General features: G+C 41.7%; 1 protein-coding gene across 1 annotated transcript in view; it reads left to right on the forward strand.

Moving 5' to 3' along the window:
- Positions 1–25767, forward strand: part of COL22A1 (collagen type XXII alpha 1 chain) — a 196552-nt gene that overhangs the window by 76653 nt on the left and 94132 nt on the right. The window contains exons 11-13 of the mRNA XM_017818265.1: positions 438–473; positions 19980–20033; positions 21351–21404. Of these exons, the coding sequence (XP_017673754.1) occupies positions 438–473; positions 19980–20033; positions 21351–21404 (144 nt within the window). The remainder of the gene's footprint in view (positions 1–437; positions 474–19979; positions 20034–21350; positions 21405–25767) is intronic.

Consider the following 25767-nt stretch of genomic DNA (forward strand, 5'->3'; position numbering starts at 1 on the left):
CTCGCTCGACTCTTACATTCAGATGACCAAGATACAGCTTTCCCCAGCTGCAATTAATGCAAATGGCAGACTGAGTTTTTAGGCAAGAAAATCTTTAACCCTGTGTAAATTTCATTCCAGTAAGGGTTGTTGGCATCTTTGATTTTGGAAATGTAATATCAGACTTTTCCATGAATAAAAAATAAGGTGTTTTCCTGGCTGCAGTAGGAGAATTGGGGATAGGTTTTCTAGTTTAATTTGTCACTGAATTATTATCAAGGAATTACGCCCAAAGAAAATTACTTTCCCTGTAGTAGCTGTCATGGGATTGTGTGCCTATACATACCTATAGAGATAGGTTTTGGATGCGTAACCAGGAAAACATGAAACATATATTTATAGTGTTTTTTATATCCTTGTTTTCAAATGTACCTTTTCCCCTCTTCTTTCATTTCCAGGGCAAAGCCTATGGCATAGGAGAAAAAGGAGAAAAGGTAAGATCTAATCTTTCATTGGTATAATCAAATGAGTTTCTTGCTGTTGCCTTTTGTAGCTCAGAGGTTTTTTTGGAGTACATAGGATGCAAAAGATATGATATAGTTGGATCTTCGTGGGGAACTTTTATGCTGTGTTATGCCTTCTGCAGACAAGCTCTTGAGTGTTCACTGCTTTTTTCCTTTTGTGTTCTTTGAGTTTCCTTTGTGCATTGGCCATGGAAAATGTTATCAAATTGAAATCATAATGTTTGCTTTGTGTAAGCAGCAGTGAGTTCATGGAGGATAATGCACTAAATAAATTGTCTGGAAGGAGAAAAAACAAAGGGAAAGTATAATTTTGAGTTTATTGAATTTTCAGCAGGATTAAATTTGGTTCATGAGGAGTCTGTCATAGCCTTTCTTTCAATTGGATTTTTTCATTAATAAACTGAAGAGTAAATATTAGACAGGACATGGTGATAAGACTTGAAGCAAAAGTTAAAACCGAGGATATGGAATAACCACTGAAACTTGCTGGGCTCTCTGTCTTGGAAAACTCTTTCAGTGGTGATCAACAATGGGAAACACGTAGCGTGACTGGATTAATTTCATTTACAGAAAAAAAAAGATGGTGGTTTCCAGGCAATTCTGGCTACAAACTTCCCACAAAAAATTAGTCTACATGCCTAGACTGCAGAGGAGAATTAGCTCTTTCTGTCTGTAGCTCTATATCACTTCTGATTGAGGATATTTTCTTCAGCATCAAAATGAAATTTCAAGTCGCGGGGAGTGTTGGAGAAAGATTGACAGGAGGGTCTAGGAGACAGATGGATTTATTAAGGAGGAAGTCATGGTTTGTATTGAAAGTGGGGTTAAGAATCTGTTGAGCTGTTTTCCATCAAATCTGTGGCTACTCGATTGCTCAGGGAATTTAAAATAATATAGACTTGTGATCTGAAAGGAAGAACGTTGCACCAGTGAGAACATGATGTTTATGACCATTACATCTTCTCATTTTTTCTTCCTGTGATTATGATGTATTGATTGTATACAGTGCTAATGCATCACGTGAAATTACAATCGAAATGAGGGTTGTTCGTGGCAGGAAATATTACTGAGCCGGGATAGAGACATGGGGGCTATAAAGAACACATTTCTGCATTCATCTTCCTGCAGTCCTCCCCCTGGAGCCACTATTTAGCCTCTGAGACTCAGGATTCAGCCTTTGGAAAGTAGCTCGTGTTTGGCAGGTGATGAGAGTCAGCAGTCTGATGGGAAACATGATGTTTACTATATGAGTTGGGCTGTAGTTGAAGCAAGTTTTTGTTTTCTTATGATTTGAACTCTGCAGAAAAGTGTTGGAAAATTTAATTCCATTTGTATTATTGCCATGCATAGGAAAATAGTTCTGCGAGTCTGGACTGGAGAGGGAAAATAGAGGAACCTCACAGTATGTGCAGAACTTCTTTGGCTGGAGCAACCAAACAATACTGACTGCCCAAACAAATGTGTAGGCTTGGAGGATCCTGACTTTATGGCCAGCTTGTGTTTATTTGGAAGTCCTGCCAGCCAAGGCAGCTTGTTCTCGTCTGTGGAGGAAGTTACTTGGTACCCAGTGTGTTTGTACCCAGTGTGCCCAGTAGCTGTGTCAGTGCTGTTGCTGGTAGAGAGCAAAGATCAGCTGTATTTTGCTGGTTTGATTAAAAAGGGAGTCTGGGGATATAGAATCACAAAATCATAGAACATCTCAAGTTGGAAGGAACCAATACAGATCATCTAGTTCAACTCCCTGCTCCTTGCAGGAGTACCTAATACTAATCCATATGACCAAGAGCACAATTCAGATGCTTCTTGAGCTCTGATAGGCTTGGTGCTGTGACCACTTTCCTGCAGAACCTGCTCCAGTGCCCAACCACCTTCTCCATGAAGAACCTTTTCCTAATGTCACATGTGAACTTCTGCTGTTGTGGGGATGGGCTTCATCCCATTCCCTTGTGGCCTGTCACTGGTCACCAGAGACAGGAGATCAGCACTTCTTCCTTGAGGAAGGTGCAGAGTGTGATGAGATCTCCTCTCAGCCTTCTCTTCTCCTGGCTGAACAAAGCAAGTGACCTGAGCCATGCCTCCTAATCCTTGGCCTTGAGGCCTTTCACCATCTCGGACCCTCCTCTGGACACCCTCCAAGAGCTTTATATCCTTCTCATATGGTGGTTCCCAAAATTGCACACAGCACTCAAGGTGAAGCCACACAGCATGGAGTAGAGTAGAACAATCACCTCCCTGGACGGTGCATCAGGCAGGAACACAGTTGGGCCTTTTGGCTGCCAGGACACACTGTTGACTCCTTTTCAACTTGCCATTAATCCAAAAACATGGATCTCTTTCTGTGAAGCTGGTCTCCAGCCATTCATCCCCCAATTTGTACATGTAACCAGAATTATTCCATCCCAGGTGGAGAATGCAGCACTTGCTTTTGCTGCATTTTACACAATTGGTGATTGCTCAGCTTTCTAGTCTGTCCAGATCCTCTGCAGGGACTCTCTGTCTTTGAGGGAGGCCACATCTTGTTTAGTGTCATCAGTAGACTTAATTAATGCATGTTTGATTCCTATATCCATATCATTTAAAAAACATTGAAGAGCTCTGGCCCTAGAATTGAGCCCTGGGGAACATCACTGGTGACTGGTCACCAGCCTGACGTAACCGCATTTCCTATAACCCTTTGATCCCAATTCATTAGGGAATTACTCACCCATCACATGATTTATTTATCCAGCTACTTGCTGAACATCTTGTCCAGGAGGATACTGTGAGAGACAGTGTCAAAAGCTTTGTTAAAATGCCAAACCAACCACATCTACTGTCTTCTCTTCATCAAGAGCTTGACCTTGTCATGAAAGGAAATTAAGCTGGTTAAGGAGGACTTGCTCCTGTGGACTTATGCTGGCTGTGACCAGTGACTGCAGTGCCTCCCAAGTGTTCTTCAGTAACTCCCAGAATACAGTTGTCCATAATTTTACCAGGCACTGAAGTGAGTCTGACAACTCTGTAATTACCAGGAGCTGCCTTCTCACTATTCTTGAAAACTGGGATAGCATTTGCCAGTTTCCAGTCAACTGGTACACCTCCAGACTTCCAAGACCTTGCTGCTGCACCAGGGCACTGGTGTTTGTCAGCTCTGGTGTGCATATGAGGGATCACTGTTGCATGCAGGGACATAGAGCCATGTCTCTGTCTTGGTGTCAGAAATGACTGTGGGAGGGAAGTGGCCAGACCCACAGGGAGCAGGGATGCAATGCCAGCTGCCATCTATGCTCCTGGAAAACAGTAGAAGAACCTCTGAAATGAAACTCTGTTTCATTTGCCTAATGTTCTGCAGTGGCTACATGAACATGAATTCTTGTTTTTCACTCTGGCTGTTACAGCCTTCATGTTTCCTTGATTTTGAAGGGTATTAGCCAGTGCTAGGAAGCTGGATCAGAGATGCTGGGCTTCTAACAATTGCTGTCTGTGTGATCATTGCTGTGCATGTACTGTAGGCTCCTTTAAAAGGACAAGGCTCACATCCTAAATGTTGGTAGAACAAAGTTATTTCACCTTGGAAAAGACTGAGATGACAAGACTAAAATCATCTCCTTATTATAGTCTTGCTCTCCAGCTGTGCCAGTGCCAAACACCTGTCAGACCATGTTGTAGCCAAGTACTCTGTGTAGGGCATTTATATGAAGTCTGAGGCATTTGTTAGAGGGAAAATCCTGTGTTTTCCAGGAGGAGAGTAGAGGCACTGGCTTTGTTTCTTCAGGACATTACCTTGGTTGTATCACTAAGTTAAAGCCAAAATGATGCTTGTATTAGAATATATAACATGCTGAGCACATCATTAGTGGTAAACCAAGAGAATAGCAGCTGCGGCTAAAAACCTAATTCATGTCGATGTGAGGACTTGTGTGACTTTTAAAACTAGGAAATTCACTGTAATGGTTCAAGCAGCAGCCTGGCATGTTCTGCCATGTCTAAATAACTCAGACACATGGAGGATGCTTTTTGTGTACAGAAACATGCATGTGCAGCCCAGTTATTGTTCAGGGATTTATAAAAAAAGAAAATACCATGATGCATCTACAGGTGCATATGTAAGCTGCTCTCAAGTGGATTTCCTGGATAGGTGAGATTCAGCCATCACCTTTTGTATTGTGTCTTAAATTTCCACTGTTAACTGTCATCTTTGAGCCCTTGCAGTGTTTAATCCCTTTGGCATTAGACATATTCTCTTATATTTTTGCTCTGTAAATCCCTGTCCTTTTACTGTGTGTTCATTCATTGTTTTGCAAATGCTTCTCTTGTTGAGTTGATTATTATACATGGGCAAATATCCAATTCTGTAACATTATCACCACGAAAAACAATGTTTTAGCTTTATTCCAGAGGTTATTCAAATGGATATTTGCTAAACCAGATGGCCTGCTCCTGCAAGGGTTATAACTCGATTCCTCAAACCTGTATTGACCCAAGGGGAATAGGGACAGGAGAGGAGTGAGGGCAGAAGCAGCAGCTGTAGAGCATTTCTGGGGATGACTCAAGCAAGACAGGGTTTCAGTGACTCGATCAAAGCCAGGGAGATCATGTCTGACAAGGGCGGTTCTGTAGAGCATGAGGTCTGCATTCCTGGGGCACAGCCATCCACATCACAAGCCAGCCTGCCCTTCTAATGCCTCCATGCAGAGTTTAACTTCGAGGCTTTAAAAAAACTTGTCTTGCAAAGTACAAAGTGTTATGCAATGGTGCTGAGCCACCCTTCCAGCATCCTAAAGCCCAACGGCAGGGAGAAGGCTCTGCAGGCAGGAAGGTGCTTGGAAAAGTGGTGACTTTGGGGAGGATATGATGAAAATCTGTCACACTTTGAGTGGTATGGAGATATCAGTAGGAAATTATTTTTCACTGTTTCTTCTGTTGTAAAACCAAAGGGGCAGCAAGTCAAACTAGCTGATGGCAAGTTTAATATGAACAAAATGAAGTTGTTTTTCATCCAACAGTATTAGAACTCCTCTTTGCAGTCTGCTCTGGAGGTTAAAATTTCATGTATTTAAAACAGTGCATATGAGTTAATTAAAGAGGGACACCTCTAAACCTCTAGTCAGTACAAAGACATAATCTCTGCTTCAGGATGTCAGTGAGTCTCTGCAAACTGTGATTGGTGGCAGCAGGGCAGTAGGTTTGAGAAGTCTCCCATAAGGCCATTGAGGCAGATGAGGCAGGAGCTGGACAGACCTTTTGTCTTTACTGATGGTATCTATTCTTAGACTTTAGTATGCCTCTTGAATATTCCTGACACTCTCATTGCCCCAAAGGGACAGACGTTTCCATAATCTACTCAGGGCTTGGGCCCACAGTATCCATAGCTGTTGAAGAGGAGTAGGAAACACAAGAAAGTTGTCATGAAACAATTGGATCGAGTGATCACTACTGTGATTTTTCCACAGGAAACCAATCTGTCAGAGGAAAAAACTCTGACCAGGAGTACCCACCTTCTACAGAGATGGTGGATGAAGGTTTTATTATGGTTTGCACTGGGACTTTCCTTGCTAATATGTTTCCAAAAGTATCCAGGCTTTATCTTTGTGCTTTAGCTGTTTCCCTTCATGCTAATAATCACACAGGCAGCAATGAATATGAGAAACAACTTCAGTAGATTAAGTCTATATTCTAGCAACTTTTTTTCATGGTAATGACTCTCTCTGCAGAGAGATCTGCAGAAGGATTATTATAGTATTTCTAAGGAGAATAAAACCTCTGAAGTGACTTGGCTTATTAGAGATGCAGTGACTGCAAGACAAGCATAGGAAAGAAAAGAGGGCAGATAGTTAATGCTCTGGGCTAGGCTGTAGGACATCCAGACTTGAAGCTTGGCTCTAATGGATTTGCTGACCTCGGGCAAAGCAGCTAGTCTTTGTTCCTCTAAAATGAACCTCTTTCCCCCAGGCTTGTATATCTTGCCTGCTAGATCCTTAAAACAAAGGCTTTGCTTCCCCTTCTCTTTTCTTCTCTTCTCTTCCAAATTGGAGTTATTGTCATTTTTAGGGCTTCTGGAAAAGCTGTGGAAATGTACCCTGCTAGATACAGTCTGTCCACGCAGATCCCTGTGCTCTCTGTCTCTTTGCCCCAAGGCAGCTGAATATTAGGAAGGCCTGACCTGAAAGCCATGTTGCTTTTTCACCCCAGTGCTGTGCTGTCAGCAGGGCTTACCAAATTAGCATGAGCACTGTGCCTTTGGACTGGGACTGGCCAGCATCCAATAACTTGGGATACAAGAAAACGAGTGCAGTTCTGCCTGAAAAAAAAGTGCTGCGGGCATAGCTGGAGTCTGATGCTGCATGCTGGTCTGATGGTGGAGAGCTTTTGTTTGGGTGTTTTTAAGGGGTGAATTTTGGGACCAGAAGGGCTGTGTGTGTGATCTGATTGCAAGTAAGGCTCAGGCTGGTAGTGATACTTTAGACCCAAGGACCAGCTGTGCCCTAAAGGAGATAGAGCTGGGAGCAACACCATCCCTAAAAACTGGGACCTCACCAGCCAGGGCTTATCCCATTACATCTCAGCACAGGAGCAGGACAGGTTAACCATGGCAGCCAGGTTCACCTGAGAGTCCAGATCACCATCCTTATCCACAGCTGATGTAGCAAGCCTAAGCCCAAACCAGAAAAATGGTTCTGCAAGCCAGAGTCAGGATTAGCATTGCCAGGGGGCATTACCAGGCTGCTGCAGTGTAGTCCAAACAAGGGCCAAAGGTGAGAGCTTAAAAATAGCTTCAGTACAAAGGAGGAGAAACAAACAGCTGAACTCACAGTAGGATGTTTTCTCTGAGTACTTAAATGATGTAGAGCCTGAGCCTGCACAAACCAAGAAATAGCCCTTATTCCTGCAACTTCTGAATAAAACTAATTATTGCTCAAAGAGATGATGTGAGTGCCCTTTTCACTGCTGAAACCATGAGCTCAGTGCAGGGAAGGCGGTCAAGTGAGGTTACACACCTTGTTTGGGCTGCCATGGTGTTCGGATATGATCACCAAATTCCCAGAGCCCAGACTCAAATGCCACCCAGTTTGCCCAGGACTGGTGAGCTGAATGGTGACTTCGAGAGTCCAAGGCAGAAGGAGGCAGCAGGAGCCTTGGCACATCAGCGTTTGTGTTAGTGGGCAGGGCTCCTTCAGTGAGCACATCTTGACCATAACAAAATGGGAAAACATCTCCAAGCTTAGAGATATTATTGGGTTGAAATTTAAAGACAAAAAAAACCCCAAATACCCCATAAGTGGTGTTCCTTGGAGATAGTGGTTATGAAACATTGCCTCCTCAGAGTTAGATTCTTAGTGCTGAGTTCTTTTTATTTTATTGCAGAATAAAAAAATTATGTGAGCATAGCTAAAACTGACCTGACAAGGAAAAGCAAAAGTGCAATATCGGGGGGGGGGGGAAATTTTTTTCTTCTTCTGTTTTTATTGTACTGGGAATCACGTCTCTCAGGAACAATTCTTACATACTCACTTCATCTGGTTAAGGTCGCTCAGCACTTAACCTCTCAGTCCAGCACTTAAATGTCTGTATAATAACACCTCATGTACTTCACAGGGCTGTCATGCAGTTCACTGGAGTCGTTCATATCTGTGATTTCTTTTTGTAATCTTTTTATTAAACGGTGAAGTGTAGTAATGTTACTATCTGCCTTACTACTCTGAGTGTGTTCTGAATCCTCTTGTGTATACAGGCAGATTTGGTCTTCATGTTGTGTATTTTTGTGTCCCCTCAACTGTAGTTAAAGCACATTCTGCACAGCTAAATAACTATGGTTTGATGGAGTTCTTTTTCTTAACAATAATTAGAGGGTTTTAGATAAATTCTGTGGTTTTCTGTGACCCAAAATAACAGCTGCAGATTGTAATAAACAGCTCGAAGTCAGCTCACATACTAATTGTGCATCATGACAGCTTAATTCTCAGCAGTGTAAGAATACTAGTAACTTTTTTTTTCCTTACATAAACTTAGCAAACGTATTTCTTTTTAGCATTGGCCCCTGGCTACCAGGTACATTGCTGGTATGCAATGACATCTACTGGCAGCCAGAATTTTGTAGTCTACAGTGCTTGTTTCTTTAGAGGGTTTCTCTGTCAAGATCCACTGTCAGTGGGGAAAGGAAGCATACAAGACAAATTTGCCAACTTTTTGTTTCTTCTGATAACAGATTTGGGGGGGCAAAACAGTTTGTCTTGATTCTGTCACTGATAAATCTTGTTGGAATGCGGGATGCTCTTGAGAGTGATACTGAAGGGGATAAGTATGGATTATCTGCCTGTTAGGTGGAAAATAAAACAGCTTTCCCAGCAGTCTAGAGCACACTCTCTGAAGTGGACCTCGTAGCCTGATGAATCACAGAGAGCTGAAGCATTGCACAAAGTAAGTTGCTATCACTGGTCTATCAAAGGAATCTTGAACATTCCCTGCCCCTCTCCCCACTTGTTAATCTATCCAGTTAGGCAGACAGATTTTCCCCTTTCACTGATCAAAGGTGTTGCCGGGCTGTTCTTGGCTTGGTGATGGCTGAGAAGGTGCAGGTGCCTCGTTCGTGGGCTCTCTGAAGGTGGAGGTGAGGGCAGGTGAGACATTGCAGCACTGAGATTTATGCTGTTCTTAACTTGCCCAAGTACAACTCTGGGCATGTTTGATTTCCCCTTTTGGGTCTCATCATTTTCCTTAAGCACTACCTAAAGATTATGTTTCTCCCAAAGTCCACAAGGCCTTTTATCTCTGTCATTGACAGAAAGATGATGATTTGGGTCTCAGACCCTGCTGAGTAATGAATGCACATGTAGTACTAAGTGACAGATGAGGAAAATGTGGGGTTTTTTTTCCATGGAAAATGTTTGTTTCTCTGATGAAATATGTGTGGACCCTCAGTGGTTGTTATTTCAAGAATATCTGATGCATCTGATGGTGTGAGGAGGTTTGAGTCTCTGGAGACAGTTTTTATTTCTGTTCCTCTGTCACTGGCTCCAAAGGATTTCTTTGCCTTAGCTTTTCCCTTTCTTGTACCTCAGTGTCCAAGTAAAATGGGAAGAAGGATCATGACCTCTGAGATGAAAAAGATCTAGGGAGCAGCACCACTTTATGAACAAACATCAAAGCATCATAGAATGGTTTGGGTTGGAAGGGGCCCTAAAGATCATATAGTTCCAACCCATATGTCTGGCTGGATCAAAGAGATTTATAACTTTGGCAAAGACATGACTGAGCAGCCTCAGGTGTGTTTGGGAGTGAACAGGAGTGTATCACTGCAAGTTATAAGTAGGTGGTGATAAGGCAGGGTGTTCTCTTCAGTTTAGGTATGACATTTAAGGAGAGGTGTGGAGAGATATTGCTCGTTGAAAACAGCAATGAGAAGAACGAGCAGTGATTTTGAAAATTTACTCGACAGGGAGAGATCTAATGGGAGGGGCTCTGCAAGGAGGGGACGAACCACAGACTAGATGATACAGTTAATCTTGAACAAAAACGTTGTATGTGTTTCAGTGAGGTGCCAGAAGAAACGCTGAGGGGTGAATGTGGAATATCAGTAGCAGCAGATGGTTAAGAGCAGATTGACACTGGAGTTTGAAGTGCTCTCACACAGAACTCCCCTGCCCTAATGTGCTCTTCTCAGAGCTACTGACATTTTTGAGGGGCATGTGGAGATCTGAAGTGTAAGAAACTTCCCAGAAGCAGAGCAAATGGAATTTATAGATTATTCTTGCAAGAAAAAATATCAACTCGAATGTGTTAAATCATCCACAAGACCAGAACCATTTTCTGTGTGCAACTTATAGATATAAGGATTTAAATTCATCAATGCCATGATATGTGGCTGGGTTATTTTTTTGTTTCAATGAACACTTCCCCTCTGGCACTTGGCAAGCTGTTTGTCTTGTCCTGAGCAGTGTCAGATGCTGGCAAGGAGCATCAGCTTTTGCTTCAGGACAAGGAAGTTTTCAGAGCAGAGTTATATTTTTCACATTTCAAAGTTTCTGACAGATGTATCTCTAATTGAAGAACGTCTTGCCCCTACCATGCAAAAAAATAAAAAATGGAGTTTCAGGAGCTACTAGTCCTGCTTCTGTAAATCCAACTCATTGTAGTCCAGTTTATGTCTCAGATTATTCTTCTGTGTAGGGGGATTATGGTACCAACTGTTTCCAGTTATCTTATACCTCCTATTCACTATGTTCAATCTTAAATAGGTCTGCAAACTCTTTGATTGTTTCTTAATGTGAACATTTCATTGATTGATTGAGCAACTCTAGCTGTTGAACAGTACTTCAAACGCAACAGCTCCCCCTAGTACTGTCCTATGCTCTCTGCTGCAGAGGTAGATGGTTTCTTCAGCAACATTCTCCACTTGGGTCAGTGTGGGTTATCGATGAACAAGCAGTTCAGGAGTCGCCAAAAGTGTTTGACCACCCCAGTCTTTCAGCAATTACTTATGTAGAGAGTAAAGGAGTGTTGTGGCAGGGAGGCAGCCAATATGAAGCTAATGGAAAGGATCTTGGGCCCCAATGACAGCTTTGAAGCCTTTAGGATGTTTCCAGATTATTCTGAACTCTATAGCGGCCTTGATTAGGGAGTAGCTGTTTGCCACATCAGTTACTTCTGATGCATCTTTTCTCCTACAGAACCAAGTTTATAGGTTAATATAATGTTATCTATCTACCTTTGGGGACAACTGACTTTTATACCATGAGTTAAATAAAATCTTTCATATGTTTGCAGTACAAAAAATGCGAATAACTCATTTAACCAGCTGTCTTCATACTGGGCTGGGTTTCCTGATAGACTTGCCCAAGCTGTGACTTCTACTGACCTCTGTGTATCATGTCCATGCAACCTTCCTATTTATTAAATCAGAATATAACACAGAGACCCAGAAGAGAAGATTTTCTTCATTTCTTAGTATGAATAGAAGTCCAAGCTGAGATGAATGTCTTATTTCTTGTGGAAGCAGAAGATTACGGCAGCTCTGGTGTCAAATTTGCCAAGATATTAATAGGGTTTTAGCTTCATTAAGCTAATAGAATCCTGCATCTGTGCACTGGAGAGTGGTAGTCATTTGTGCTGCCTGTCTGGTCAGCAGCTTTTGGAAAGGGAGCTGGGTGACATATATCAACTGCAGCTCTGCCTCTCAGCTGATCTGCAGATCATCCCTGGCTTTTAATGAAACCTTAAACTCAAAATTTATAATATTTTTCAGTAAAATATTTATTTTGTCTGGCTGCTGGAGGCAAAATTGTGAAATCTTTCACTTCACCCTCCTCAAGTTGGTAGGTCCTAAGTGTAGAAACTTAGAAAAGAAGGATATTACATCCTTCCAGACCACAAGATCTCTTGAAAGTTTTCTGAGGCATTTGAACCTGAAGACCACACTCAACTTGTGACACCTCTTCTGTTCTCCCACTTCACTTTACTCATCAAACACTGATAGCAGTTTAGTGAGTAACCACGGATCAGCAATAGGACAGTTACCCATTGTCTTCTCTTTTGTTCTTCATGAACATCAAGCTGCCAAGTTAAAGGCAGGGCAAAGAGCCAGGAGAAAGAATAAACTTATGGTTAAGGTGCTGATCTAGGGAACAGGGAATCTGGAGTGAGTTTCTATCTGTGTCTCAGACTCTGGGACCTTCTGAATGTCTTCTGCTCAGTTGTACCTCTGACTCATCACCCTCATGTGGTGACGACGATATTACAGTTGCTATACCTTCCCTCTCATTTCACAGGGATGCTGTGAAGTTAATTAACAATGGAGAGAGGGGCGTGCAGTGGCACCAATGTACAGTTCAATTTTGCTTCTGTTTCCATTTCATCATGCCCAATTGTTCTGTTTCTCTTCAGCTCTTGCTATTTTGTCTCCTACCTTGGATATAGATCCCCCAGTTTGTGCAGCTGTCAATGTGCTGACTGTGTGATTCATGGGGTTGTGCCTGGCAGATTTTTTTGCAGGTCTCCCAATGACACCTTTATTGACATTTTGTGACAGGGTTAGAAATTTTAATTTCATACTAGGATTAGAAAAGTGGAACTTTTGTGCGAGATGTAGGCCTGTTTGGAAGATAAAATAAATAAAATATATGGAGTTGACCTTAGAATGATCTATCTCCTGTTGTCTGCTCTGTACAATAAAGGAAAAGTCCAGTGATTTACTTGCATTTGACAAATCAGGATCTAAACACATGTTTTGGACTGATTTTTCCCCATTATTTTCTTGTTTAGTTTACTCTCATTTCTATTAAGATAGGCCACAACCCAGAATTCCAAATAAAATATGTGATTATAGGCCACAGCTGTTCTCAAGCTGAGAGAAATATTTGTAAACTTGGCAGCTGCTTGAGGAGTTGCAAGTGGAGGAAAGAAAAGCAGTTAAACTTGAGTAAATTGGTTAAAAGCATAATTGAAGAATTTTTTCCTTTGTGTGCTTCTGATGTCTGTCTAGGACTAGGTGATACTGAATTGTCCTATCTCTATATCTTTCCATATACCTGCAGCTTCCTTCCTTCTCCATTTAAGATCTCTTCAGAAAAATTCTGTCATGAGGCTGGATACGGCAGAATCCCTCTATTGGTTATTCCCCTTCTGAGGAAGTGCATTATCTAGCGATTAAGGTTATTTTCTTTGTAATTTCAAAGTTATCTCCACTCAGATATATCAAGATCTACCTGGGATGTTGTGCAGGTTTGAGCTGGAGTAGAGTTAATTTTCTTCACAGTGGCTGATACAGGGATATGTTTTGGATTTGTGCTGAACACAGGGATGATACTATAGAGATGTTTTTGTTATTGCTGAGCAGGGCTCACACAGAGCCAGGGCCTTTTCTGCTTTTCGTGCTGCCACGCTGGCAAGGAAGTTGGGAGTGCATGGGAGGTTGGGAGGAGGCGCAGCCAGGGCAGGTGACTCAAACAGACCAAAGGGATATTTCAGACGATATGGCATCATGCTTAGAATATAATGTGGGGGGGAGAATGAGGAAGAGGAGGGACATTTAAAGTGATAGTGTTTGTCTTCCCAAGTAGCAGTTAGATATGATGAGGTCTTGCTCTCCTGGAGATGACTGAACACCTGCCTGCCCATGGGAAGTAGTGCATGAATTCCTTGTTTTTCTTTGTTTGCATATACAGCTTATGCTTTCCTGATTAAACTGTCTGTATCTCAACACACAAATTTTCCAGCTTTTACCCTTCTGATTCTCTCCCAGTCCTGCTTGTGGGGGAGTGAATGAGCAGCTGTGTGGGACTTGGTTGATGGAGGGAGTTAAACCGTGACACATGTAGATATAATTTGGTCACAGACCACATACACAGTGTTCAGGAAAATCTGTAGGGTAGTAGGGGTCACTGTAACCCAAGTGAGGTGAATCTTTTCACAATACACAACAAATTAGGCTACATGTGTGTATGGTGAGTAAGGAGGGATCACTAACCTGGAACTGGCATGATATGGTAAATCCTTGTGATGCTGGTGTGTCAGGAAAACATCCTTGCTCAAATATAGAAGTAGAATAACTCTTCTGATATATACAAACTAATAAAGGAACCTCTCTGGGTATGTCTATCCTTACCCAGATCACATATTTATTTTTAATGGCTGAAGCCAAGGCGAGTATCGTTATTCTTTATCACCCCAGTATTCTCTCTGCAGCAGCTGAGAGTTGCCTGTGCTCTGAAATTCCTCATGATGTGGTATATCCTTTTGTCCATTGGGTCTGGAGAAACCGTGTGCCTACATGAGCCCTGCTCTGAGAGCCCCCTGGAAGAATAGGAGTAGTGTTTAACCCTTGCTTTTTATCCATTGTGTGGCTCTGAATGCTTCCATTTAAAAGTAAATACAAGGAAATTCAATATTCTATAGTTTTTACTGAATTCTGCTTAAACTTGGTTAAGTAAGTCTTTGAAAACCTTCCTAATTTTCTTGCAGAATTTTTATCTGTTCTTTGAGGAATGAAAGATGGAGTTTTCTGAGTGGCTTGTTTAGGGCTCCATTCTCAGGGCTTGCAATGCTCCATTTTTAAGAACTTCCTAAGAGAGGCTGCCATATTTGCTAATGCAAAATATCTCACTAGTGTCACTACCTACACATTCAAGTTTTCTCCACTAAACTATTGACTGAGAAAGGAAAAGGTCACCCCATCCGAAGTGTAAAACTACTCCAGAAAACGTAGGCTAAACTGTAAGGAAGATGCTTTAGAAGCTGTAGTCTCTTCCCCTATTTATCAGTAGCCTCTTCTGCTTTTGTTGTTTCTTTTTATTTCCCCAGCCTTTGTTACCTTCCTATTCTGGTCCTGATGTTTCTCCAGCAAACGACAGCCTTTGAATTTCAGATTATCATAAAATAGATGGGTGACAGTAGGATTGCATGGCATAAACAGCTAAGTGTGGTTTACATGTCATCACCAGATTCCCATTGTGTTGAAGCTGGGAATGCAGCCATTCTATGGGAATACAGGATTATTTTAATCCCCCTCAGTGGCACAACTGGGTTTGTCCTTGGCACGAGGAATGCGATGAACTTTTGTTACCCAGGCTCAATGCCAGCTGCCAGACACTACTTGTTTTCCCAGTGTTGTGCCTGGATCCTTCATCCCAGACCACTTGCCGACTGTGTCTGCTTGGCAGCTATTTCACTGCCCTGTGCCCTCTGCTATTTCTTTCTTATATTTACACATTGCTTGCAATTTTAAATTGAACTTTGAAGCATAATGCTTGTTCTTTAATATTTATTCATACCATGTCCAACAGAGTGACCCAAGCAGGGAACAAATGAGGTGTTGCTGTAATTCAAGCAAATAAACATAGAATTACTAATGAAAAACAAAAATTGGCATTTGTAGAAATATGTAGCTACTTGTGTGCTACATAACCTCTATATGCTCACAGTCCATATCAGTACATGACTTCAGTGCTGCCTGCTCTGCTTCCATCTGAGTGACTGCACTTCATAACCACAGTGCAAGAAAAGTCCTCTGGTTGCTTTGGGTCTGATGGCAGTTGCCAAATCCAGGCTCTTTTGACAAATATTTTGTCAGCTGTGAGCTAATGAATGTGATGATTCCCCTGCTAACTTTGGTGGAACTGTTTGATTAAAGGCCACTGGCTGTAGAGCTCAGAGGGTGAAACTCACACAAGTGGCTGGCTTCCCAGTGGCTTTCCAGGGACAGCAGGCTCATGAGCCGGGATGGAGAAAATTCTTGGGAAAAATGTGCTTCCTTGCTCTTGAAACTGATTGCTGAAGCTGTAACTTCACCAGCAAGAACTCCTCTTGAACAATATTCAGGCCCCTATGATTTCTTCCTTGGACAATTCTGTCATTCTCTAACTGCAACTTTTCCTGGCAAGTAATTTCCAGGATAGATGTGCTGACAGAATTTCCCAGTCCCTAAGTGCTGGGGAGAGAGGTGAGCTCTTTTTCTGAATCAACTGACCTAATTGGAGGTGTTAAAGGTGAGGAACAGATCCCTTTTGGGTACACCAGCACTTCCCTAGGCCTTAGCAGCGTGCTGAGCAGAATAATTGGGATTTTACCTGATTTAGAAAATGTAGTGGGCAAGCGAAAAGGTGGTTGTTCTGCAATGCAGTTCATGAAGTTGGTCAGTTTAAAAACAAACAAACAAACAAATAGAAGAGTTGCTTAATGAAATGAATTGCATGTGACAACATGACTCCATTTCAGTTAGCTGCGTCCTCAGCAGGGCTTTGGCAGCTGGCTGGGAATTAAGAGTGTGAGCTGTTGGTCGCTTTCCCGTCCCTGCCTGTCACAGCTCCTTTGGCACTGAGCAGCACAGTAGCACTGATGCCTCTCTGCTTCCTGCTCTCTATCACTGCTCACTTCTGTAGTTTACTTTGTGAACATGAGCTTTTTGGCATAGGCTACATGATCTCTTCTTGTGCTTTCATTACGGTTCAAGCATCTGCAGAATCTACCTGCCCTTATCCTGAGACGTTTTCCTACTGACTGAGGGATACCAAGCAGCTAGCCACGGAACTGGGGTTATTTAGCTAGAGAAAAGGAGGCTGAGGGAGACCTTCTCACTCTCTACAACTCCTGGAAAGGAGGCTGTAGCCAGGTGAGGGTCCTTCTTTTCTCCCAGGTAACAAGCAATGGGATGAGAGGAAATGGCCTCAAGCTGTACCAGGGGAGGTATAGACTGGATATCAGGAAAAGTTTCTTCACTGAAAGGGTGATCACAGGTTGGAGCAGACTTCCCAGAGAAGTTATGGAATCATTGTCCTTGGAAGTGTTCAAAACACCATGCAGATGTGGAGCTTAGGTTTAGTGGTGGACTTGGCATTGCTGGGTTAATGGTTGAACTTGATGGTCTTAGAGATCTTTTACAACCTTGATGACTCAATGGGGAATCAGTGGAAGGGGCAGCAGTAGGAGCCCCTGTAGCCTTTTCAGTGGTGGTTCCCCAGGGGACATTAATCCTGTCTCTAGAGTCTAGGTTGCTTCCGTGCAATTTCTCCTTGGGGAGGAACTGCAAAAGCTGGTGGATACTTACCTGCCCAACATGAATATTTCTGTGAGCACTGTGCCTCAAACTTATTGACTGATGCTGGGATTAATTTGTTCAGCTGTGCCAAGGAGTTGCTACTTCATGAAGGAAAAAATAAATAAAAGGCAAAAGAAGAAGCTAATTAACTACATTCCTTTGCTTTGCATAGAAAAGACACAAATAATTCTCCTACCTGTGCAACATACTCTGCCATGGAACAGCAGTTCCTCCAAGTTATATTGACCTGTTAGAGCAAATGATTTCCTTAAAAATCACGTTTTCTATTTGACGGGTTTTCTGTCTCATTAGGGAGCCATTCAAATATAGCAGATCTGATTTTTATCACTACTGCACTGCAAATTAGACAGAGTGCTTCATGAAGGTTCAGTTAGGAAGAAATGTGATTAAAAACGTATCCAATTACTTTCATTTGCATATATAGTACAGATACTTTTCAGATACTATCTTTTATTAACCTTTAAGTTTCAAATACACCTATAAATAAATAAATAAGCCTGGATTTTTTCACTGTCTTTTGTTGACTGGAACTTTACCCTAGGAATATGTCCCTCTAAGTCTGCTGGGCTAGTCATACAGAGAAAAAAGTTACAAATAATACTACATGTGGCAGAATTTGGCTTGAATTTATCTTGATATGTACGTAGTCCTTATGCTTGGTTTTGTTTTTTGTTTATACAGGAAAATTAGAAATATATGCATCAACTTCTTAGCCACTTTCATGCTCTTTCAAAAGTATTTCTCTGAGCTATCGAATTTTTGCAAAAGCAGATGGGGAAAAAGCTCTTATTCTTTTGTCCCAGTCAAAGCAGATAAATGTAAGGAAAAAAAAATCCTACATTTGACTTTTTCAAAAATTTCTACACCATTGAAAACTAAAAAAAATAAAAATTAAAAAAAATCCATGCCTTTGGAAATTTGGCATGTTAGTGAGTTAGCCATGCCGGACTTCAAGTTTTTGTACTTTGAAATGTGGCAACAGGAAAGTTTCCCCAGGAAATGTTACTATGCTTCAAATACTTCTATTTAACCAGGATAGATCTCTAGTCTTGTTCTTGAAAAACTACTGTTTCTGGATGGAAATAACAAAAAGGAGGGGTGGGAGGGATCAGTCGGAGGAATGCACAGGAACGGAAAACCAAAAGTGAACCTGTTCAAATATGGGCAAGTTACAGGTGACTGAGCACAACGTTGTCACAGCGAGGATGAGAAGTCAGACTCAGTTCTCAAGAGATGACAACTATGCTGTCTAAAATACACAAATATACCACAAAATGATATGGCATTTCATAGGAGCTATTTTTTCCATTGATGTTGTAGGGTGAAGAAGGGCTCCCTGGCTTTCCTGGGCTGAAAGGGGATAAAGGAGAAAAAGTAAGTCCAATTTTTATCAATTACACTCTGAAAAGCTTAAGAGTTTATAAAGCTATTGTGGAAGTGTAACGAAAACTGACCCTCCCCTAAGTCTTTTGTTTTGTGCCTGTGTTGTGTCTCTTGTTTTGTGTTATCAAGGCAGTAAGAAAAGGAGAATAGGCTGTTGTATTATTTTTCATCAAAGTGCAGCTTAAGTCTTTAAACCTATTGATGATGCCTAGACACATTTGACAAACGTGTGGAGAACCCAAGGGCATCATCTTTGACTAAACTTTGTAAAAATCCAAAATAAATGAGTGAAGCAGAATAGGAACATAGTGCTAATACCTCTACATGAGAAACACAAGTGTTTCTTCAGTGTGAGGCATAGAAGGCCAAAGATTATCGTGTCTTTTCTTGCATTGAATATAAATAACTTTTGGACTGTGGTGGCCTTTAGCTGTCTACTGTGTCATCATCTTAAAAAAAAATTAATCCTGTACTGAGCTTGCTCTGGTGACTAGCATTTACTTTGGACGTATTTGTCAGAAATGCCTTAATCATAATTTGCAGGAGGAATTTTAGGAATTTAAACCTTTTCCACTAAAAATAAAAAAACAAATGTTCTGGATTGCAAGTGAAGATGTCCCTCCAAGTAACACACAACAACAACCAGCTCTGTACAATCACAGCCCACAGTGGCAATCTTGCAGTTCCCGTGACCATTTCTCACTTGAGCCTTTTTTTATGACACACTTAAAAAGAAACTGCTGGGATGCCTAGAAGAGCAAACACTGAGCCAGTTTCTCACTGTGTATGTTATCTTGCCTGTTGTTTGTCCATTGTCTTTCCATTCTCTTTTTGTTCTTTAAATTGCCAACTGCAGGCAGCAAGTTTGCCTTTTCTCCACATTTGCTGCAGTCTCCATTTGTTGTGGAGCCCCTAATTTCGGTATATTTAGTTCCATTCATCCTAGTGCACAGAAAGATTTTAAATGGCTAAAATTTTAAACTTAAGTGGTTCCTGGCTTTCTGTTTTTTTTTGTTTTCTACACCTTTGCACTGAGACTGAGACTCACTTCCCAGTGGGCAGAGTCATTCCTGAGGACTGCTTGAGTTTTTCAAGGCTTCTTTTCTGTTTGCTTTTAGGCTTACTACTTATGTATATTATAGATGTGCCTAGAGGCTTCTGAACTTTAGGACGGATGCCATACAAGCAAAGAGTAAAAAAAAAAAATAATTAAAAAATGCAATTTTTTGAGACAATAGAATGGTGAAGAGAGAGGCTGGGGGAAGATGATATGATAATATTAAGATGACTCAATGGTTATGTGTCTAATTAGCTCCAGAGCTTTTGCATTAATTTATTTTAAAATGAGTTAAGTGGCCAAGAGTGCCTACTTCCTCATTAGCAACTCATCAATTGTCCCTAGTGTGTTACTGTCAGCAGCAGCTCCTCCAGAAACTGTAAATAATAAATATTTGTGTTGAAATTATTCTCCTTATTCCTTATTCTTGCCTTGATGCACTGCTTGTGTCACTGCACTTGCAATGGGTGTTAATGCTGTGCTGATGATAACTCTGTTGCTATTACAGGGCTCCCTGGGCTCACCTGGCCCCCCTGGGAGGGATGGAGCAAAAGGAGAAGCCGTAAGCCTTTTTTGTTCCTCTCATGTAATCTTGCCTTTCAGTGCAAGGTAGGCAGTGGAAATCAATCCCTATTGAGTGGAACGTGTCTGGGGGATTTGTGTGGCCGTTTTAGGAGCAGCAGAAGCAAATGTCAGGAGGTTAATAGCCCCAGCACTCTCCCTCACGTTTGCGGCCAAGGCAGGTGTCACATGGATTAACCATCCTGAGAGGCTCCAGGGGCAGCTCTGTTACCATTCATTAAGGAAGGAAAGGGAGCTGTCTAGGCAGCCTGTGGTTTGGGACCTGTTGGTTAATAGCTGCAGCTGCAGAGCCTGGCCCTTTGGTTTATGGCTGGCAAGGAGTCCTCGGCTAGTGGAGATGACACGGGTGCAGGGGATCGTCTTATGCTCCCACTGCAGACAAGGCTTAGAGAAATTAGTGTCTTGGTGACAGAATCAAGGACCTGGACTCCTCTTTTGCATCTCTAAAAACTAAGAGGAAGGGAAGGGTGCCGGGTTAGCTCAAGGATGGATGCAGCATACCAAATATTGCCTGTAAGAGGACTACAGTTGAAACATAAAACCACAAACACATTTTCCAGTATCTTAGAAAAGTTTGTTTTAGAGCTTTATGTCCTTTCCCCTGCTGGATCACTATCCCTTAGAACTATCTTCATCCTGATGATGGACCTTCATCATCTCATTCACTGTCCCTTTCTAGCAGTCACTTGGTGGCAACAAAATGAACTCAGGGAAGGACTTTTTGGTCAGGCATACACAAAGGTCCGTACAGCAGAAAAGCTCTTTTCTGTTCCATGCAGTCCGTTTCTTTTTAGTACCACACTTGCTCTACTTTGGAAAAACTGGTAATTTTCCAATATTGCTTCCAGAACTGATACAACTTCATGACATCATGCCTGGCATGGTCTGGGATTGGACAGTGACATGCTTGTACTTGCAGAATTGCTTATGGGATGTGTTTATACACTGCAAGGTCACTATTCAAGAACAAATGCATTATGTTGTCTCCAAGGAATCCATGTTTGTAGACTGTAGTCAGTGCAAGCTGTTCACAACTTAGGGAACTAATTTCTTACTACTTGGTTGTATTTAGAGAGCAGATGAAGAGATGCTTCAGTTTTTGAATTTGTCTCTTTCTACTTCTATTTTTGTGAAGAAAGGACACCATAAAGTTTCAGATCTCTGGAGAATGCTACTCAGGACTGTAGATATTGGATAGAGCTCCTGTTTCTAACTCCATGTAATAACTGTTTTGAGCCATCCTAGGCTTTATATATAAAATATTAGTATTTACCAGTGATATTGCTGTTACTTGCAGGGTGAACCAGGAAGGCCAGGAACATTTGGACTGCCTGGGCCAGCAGGTCCAAAGGTAAGCTTTCCATTTCTTCTTTACATGGGCAGGCATGTTTTTTTCACTGGCTTTTTTAGAACTACTTCTTGTTTGACTTTTGATATTATCACTGGTGAATGAAGAAACTGAAAATGGTCATTTTCACCAGGGGTTTACTACGGTATTGGCAATTAAGCAAAGTATGTAAAACAGACTTACTTTTTGTTTAATAAACAACATAGCTGGAGAAGGTGAAAAGAACTTGTTTTGGGGCACATAAGCCTTGTTTCATGTCTTCAGTAGCCTTCCCAACTCTCACAAAGATGCAGATGAGAATTATTATCCCTACTTTACAACTGAAAAAAAAATCATGTAGAGATCCTAGCCTGGATGTTTCTGCACATTTGGGGATATTCAGTTTTGCACTGGTGAACAGTGGCTAAGTGATACAGAACTTGAGCCAATTCTCATGTCACTGGGTTTGCTTCAAGCAAGGTGCTTTTGAATAGAGATCTGATGAGACTTCTGAGCATGAGAAATGTGCCTTAATTTTGAAGCTCTTCTCATGAGCAATTTTTTAACCTCTTTTCAAAATCTGATCTCTCCTTGCCTTGTTCCCTGGTTACTGAGGAGGTAGATACCTCTCAGGTGGTTTCAGTCTTGATGTTATAACACAAAAAAAAGACAGTGCACTGTGACAAGTGTGTTTTTAAGGGTATCACACACAGCAAGTTCAGCTCATCCTGTGAAAGGTGCTGCAAGGACAACAGTTTGATTGCCTGAAAGAGTATCACATCTTCCTGGAAGAGACATATCTAGTCACCTAAACCTCCCACTGTTGCCTTTGTCCTCAAATAGGAGTTAAGTACCTGAACACTTTTCTGGATGCAGTTTTGATTGTCACTCAGCTCTATCTGAGAGGACTTGATGAAGCAGTTCATACATAGATCCTCTGGGTTCCTCAGCTATGGAGAGACCCCTTCTCCAAAATGTCTCTATCTTTGCATAGAGGGAAATGTTCATCCCTTCCTGAAGTCCCATCAGGAGAGTATTGGAACTAATGGTGTGTTTGTGGATTAGCAGGAATACTTGGCAGCCATCCCACAGTTCTCTCCTGGAACCATATTTGCTTCAGCAGGGGATAAGTGACAGCTGCAAAGCTGAGCTGAGTGGAGGCACACAATATTTTGTCTTTCAGTGGGATCCGGGACTGGATGAAATGAACTGAATTCATCACTCACAAATGCCTTTCAGCTGCATCTCTGCTATCACATAAACAAACATGCACTTTCTATCTGTCCTGCATGTTTCATGTAGTGGAATTACAAACCAGCAGATTACATGATGCTCTTTGTGGTATGAAGTTCCTCACACCTGCTTTGCAAAGCTTTTGCAAACAAAGCTAAACTGAGGCATCTACATCTGCCTCAGGTGGACTTGATCCTGCTCCACGTTTTCCAGCAGGATCATCAGGTACATGTAGTTCAGTCAAGCAAAGAGGTAATGCTGAATAGAAGAAATTCAGATCTATGGGCTGGGTAGGACAGGTGCTGGTGGGGCTGAACCTAAAGACATCTGACTGGCCAGTGCCAAGTGCTCCCAGGGAAGAGGTGAGCTTGGCTAACCCCAGCCTCTCACAGTGGATAAATATAAAATGACTGTGCTTTCACGGTGACTTTCATTTACCTCAATGGATGCAGTGGCTGTATGCAATGTCCTTCAGCTGGATTCTGGCCTGAGTTATTTTAAGAAACAACCATGACTTTGCTGACAGGGCTTTAAAATCTAAAACAGGAACCCACACTCCTTTACTCCTTGGTGTAAAGTCTGAGCATCTCATTGGTGTGGAACAAGGTGTATAAGGATTGGTGGAGTTTGCAATCAGAGAGGTCACGTCTCCCATTAGTGATGTAATGATTGGTTTTTTTGCCAGATCACTTATTTTTATCATCAGCGTCAATACGGCAGCTCTGGGCTCTACCCCAGGCTCCATGGAGAGCTACCTTGCAGTTTCTCTGGTCGGTTGGGTTGTGGTCCTTCCCAGCTCAATCCATCTTCATTTGCATTGAGCCAGGCCAGTGCAGTGTGAGCTCAGCAACGATACCTGCACCACGGGGAATTCAGTCCCTTGTTTATGTCCTTGGCTGAGGAGTCTTTTGCTTCAATGGGAATTGCCAGCACTTTCTTTTAAGAAGTTGTCTTGCAGTTTTTACAGACCTCATTAATTGTGTGAAGTTTCCAGTAGCACAGGTAAGGGTCCTGCAGACTTCTGGTAATAGGATTTCAGTCCACAGAGGTACCAAAATGTATCTGAGCCCATTAGGGCACACGTATAACTCACAGGAATGAAATGGCCTCGGTGTGTCATCTCTGCTTTTACTGCTTTTGCTGCTCAGTTATGTCTCCAGGGAAGATTGTTCCCAGCTTGGTGTCTTCAGCATAAAACTCTGGGTTTTGGCGTGTTTTTTTTTTTCTTGTTCATCAAACTTGGAGGATAAACTTGACTGATCATCGAGTGTGATCTTACTGGCTACAAGCTGGTGGATGCAAAGAAGTGCTCTCAAAGTCAGCCTTGTGCTGAAGTGTTGGAGCTTCTGGTTACAGATGTCATGGTGGTCTGAGAGGGCAAGAAATACCCATTGGTTGGAAAACTCCCAGGTAAATATGTGGCAGGTTAATTTATATGCAGTAAATGGGTCGAGACAAAAAAGGCAACAGCTCAGGTCCCTCAGGTATGATGTTATAGCAGTGAAACAAAGCTTGGATTTTTGAGATCAGACCCTTTAGCCTGTAATATCTTTCAGTAAATATTCAATCTTTTTGTGCTTTTCTTTTTTCTATATCTTTTTAATAAAAGGATAAAGAGGTTTTTTTGTGGTTGTCATTGCTATGGCATGGACACAGCTATAGCATTCCTATCTGAACTGACAGTTATCTGTACTTAATAGAAAAAGCAGAGGCAGAGAGGGGAAAAAGAATCAAGCTTTTGAAATATAAAGTACCTGGTAAGAGTTTCATTTTGACAAATTTCCTTCTTCCTTACTTCAGCTGTTGAAGGTCTCACGCTTCTCTGATTTACCAGACATGATCTCAGCACAGGCCTTGAGTGGGTGCAGCACATCTTCTCAATCAGACAAACCCAGTTTCTCTGTCTATAACTTCTGATGAGTATTATAACCATGTTTTATGTAGCGGTACTTAGTCGGACTTTAACAATTTGGTCAACTTGGAACAGGCCTCTGTTTCTCTTGGGGTTTTGCCTAGACTTTGGTAGTGTATTTTTCTGCAGGCTGAAGGGAGATGTTTAGGTGCATTCCTGCTGCTCTCCCTCTGCTATCAGAGGACTTACAATACTTCCTGACCTGGCAGAGGTTCTCATGTGCCTGATATTGTAGAGATCCCCAAGCTACCTTTCCTTGTGCTTGCATTCCACTGTTGTTAATCTGTGCATTTACATTGGAGAAAAAAAAAAAGTCTCAATTCTACTAATTAATTGCAGACACACCTTGAATTTAATTTTATTTTTTAATATGAAACATCTATTAATGTGAAATGTAGAAATTATTTTAAAATTATTTAAAAATAAAATCTCTCTTTTGAAGCCTTATGCCCATTACAGCCACACAATACAGGAGTTAGACAGTAGTGGTGGGAAAGGGGAAGTGATATAAGTAAGAAAATAATCAGTCAAACAGGTCATATAAGATGTCAAATCAGTTCTCTAGGTCAGACTCTAAGGGCAAAGCCTTGGAGCTGAGGATCCAGATCATTTTCAGACACTGTAAGACACATAAAAGTGAGTTCTCTCTATTTCAGTGTACACTCTCCAGGGAGAGTCACTGTGCAAAGAGCTGAAGGACTGCTGAAATGTACCTGATCCTCTTGCATTTCTCCCAGTTAGGCAAAAAATATACATTGGAGAATGTAGGTTTGATCTGTTTCTTTTCATTTACTCCTCAAAACATATAACCTTTTTAAGTCTGTAGTTCATTTATTGTGAGTTATGGCCTTAACTGCAGCTTTTGCAGAATGTATAACCGTGTTTTGTTCCACCAACACTGTTCAGGAGACAAAAGAGTTGTTGCACACAACTGACATTACCAAACCTTCTGAAATAACCTATAGAAGGAATTTGCATGTGACGGTTTGCCTTTGTAGGGCAAAACTGAAAGCAGAAGGATAAAACTTGCTAATGTCTAAGTGCCAGAGACAGAGGAAAATATTGGGGTGTCACTTTGGGTAGGTATTTGGAAAGTCAGATGATGCTCCTGTATCAGCACTGAGAGAATCAAGAAGCCTCAACAGCCTGAAAAAAACAACTTACATTTCTGAATAACTAGTTTTATTCTTGTTCTCTTATGTGAAAGAGTTTCTGATGGTTTACTGTATCTCAATTCCTTGC

The sequence above is a fragment of the Lepidothrix coronata genome, unplaced genomic scaffold (assembly GCF_001604755.1).
Source record: "Lepidothrix coronata isolate B3197 unplaced genomic scaffold, Lepidothrix_coronata-1.0 Scaffold67, whole genome shotgun sequence".
NCBI lineage: Eukaryota > Metazoa > Chordata > Aves > Passeriformes > Pipridae > Lepidothrix > Lepidothrix coronata.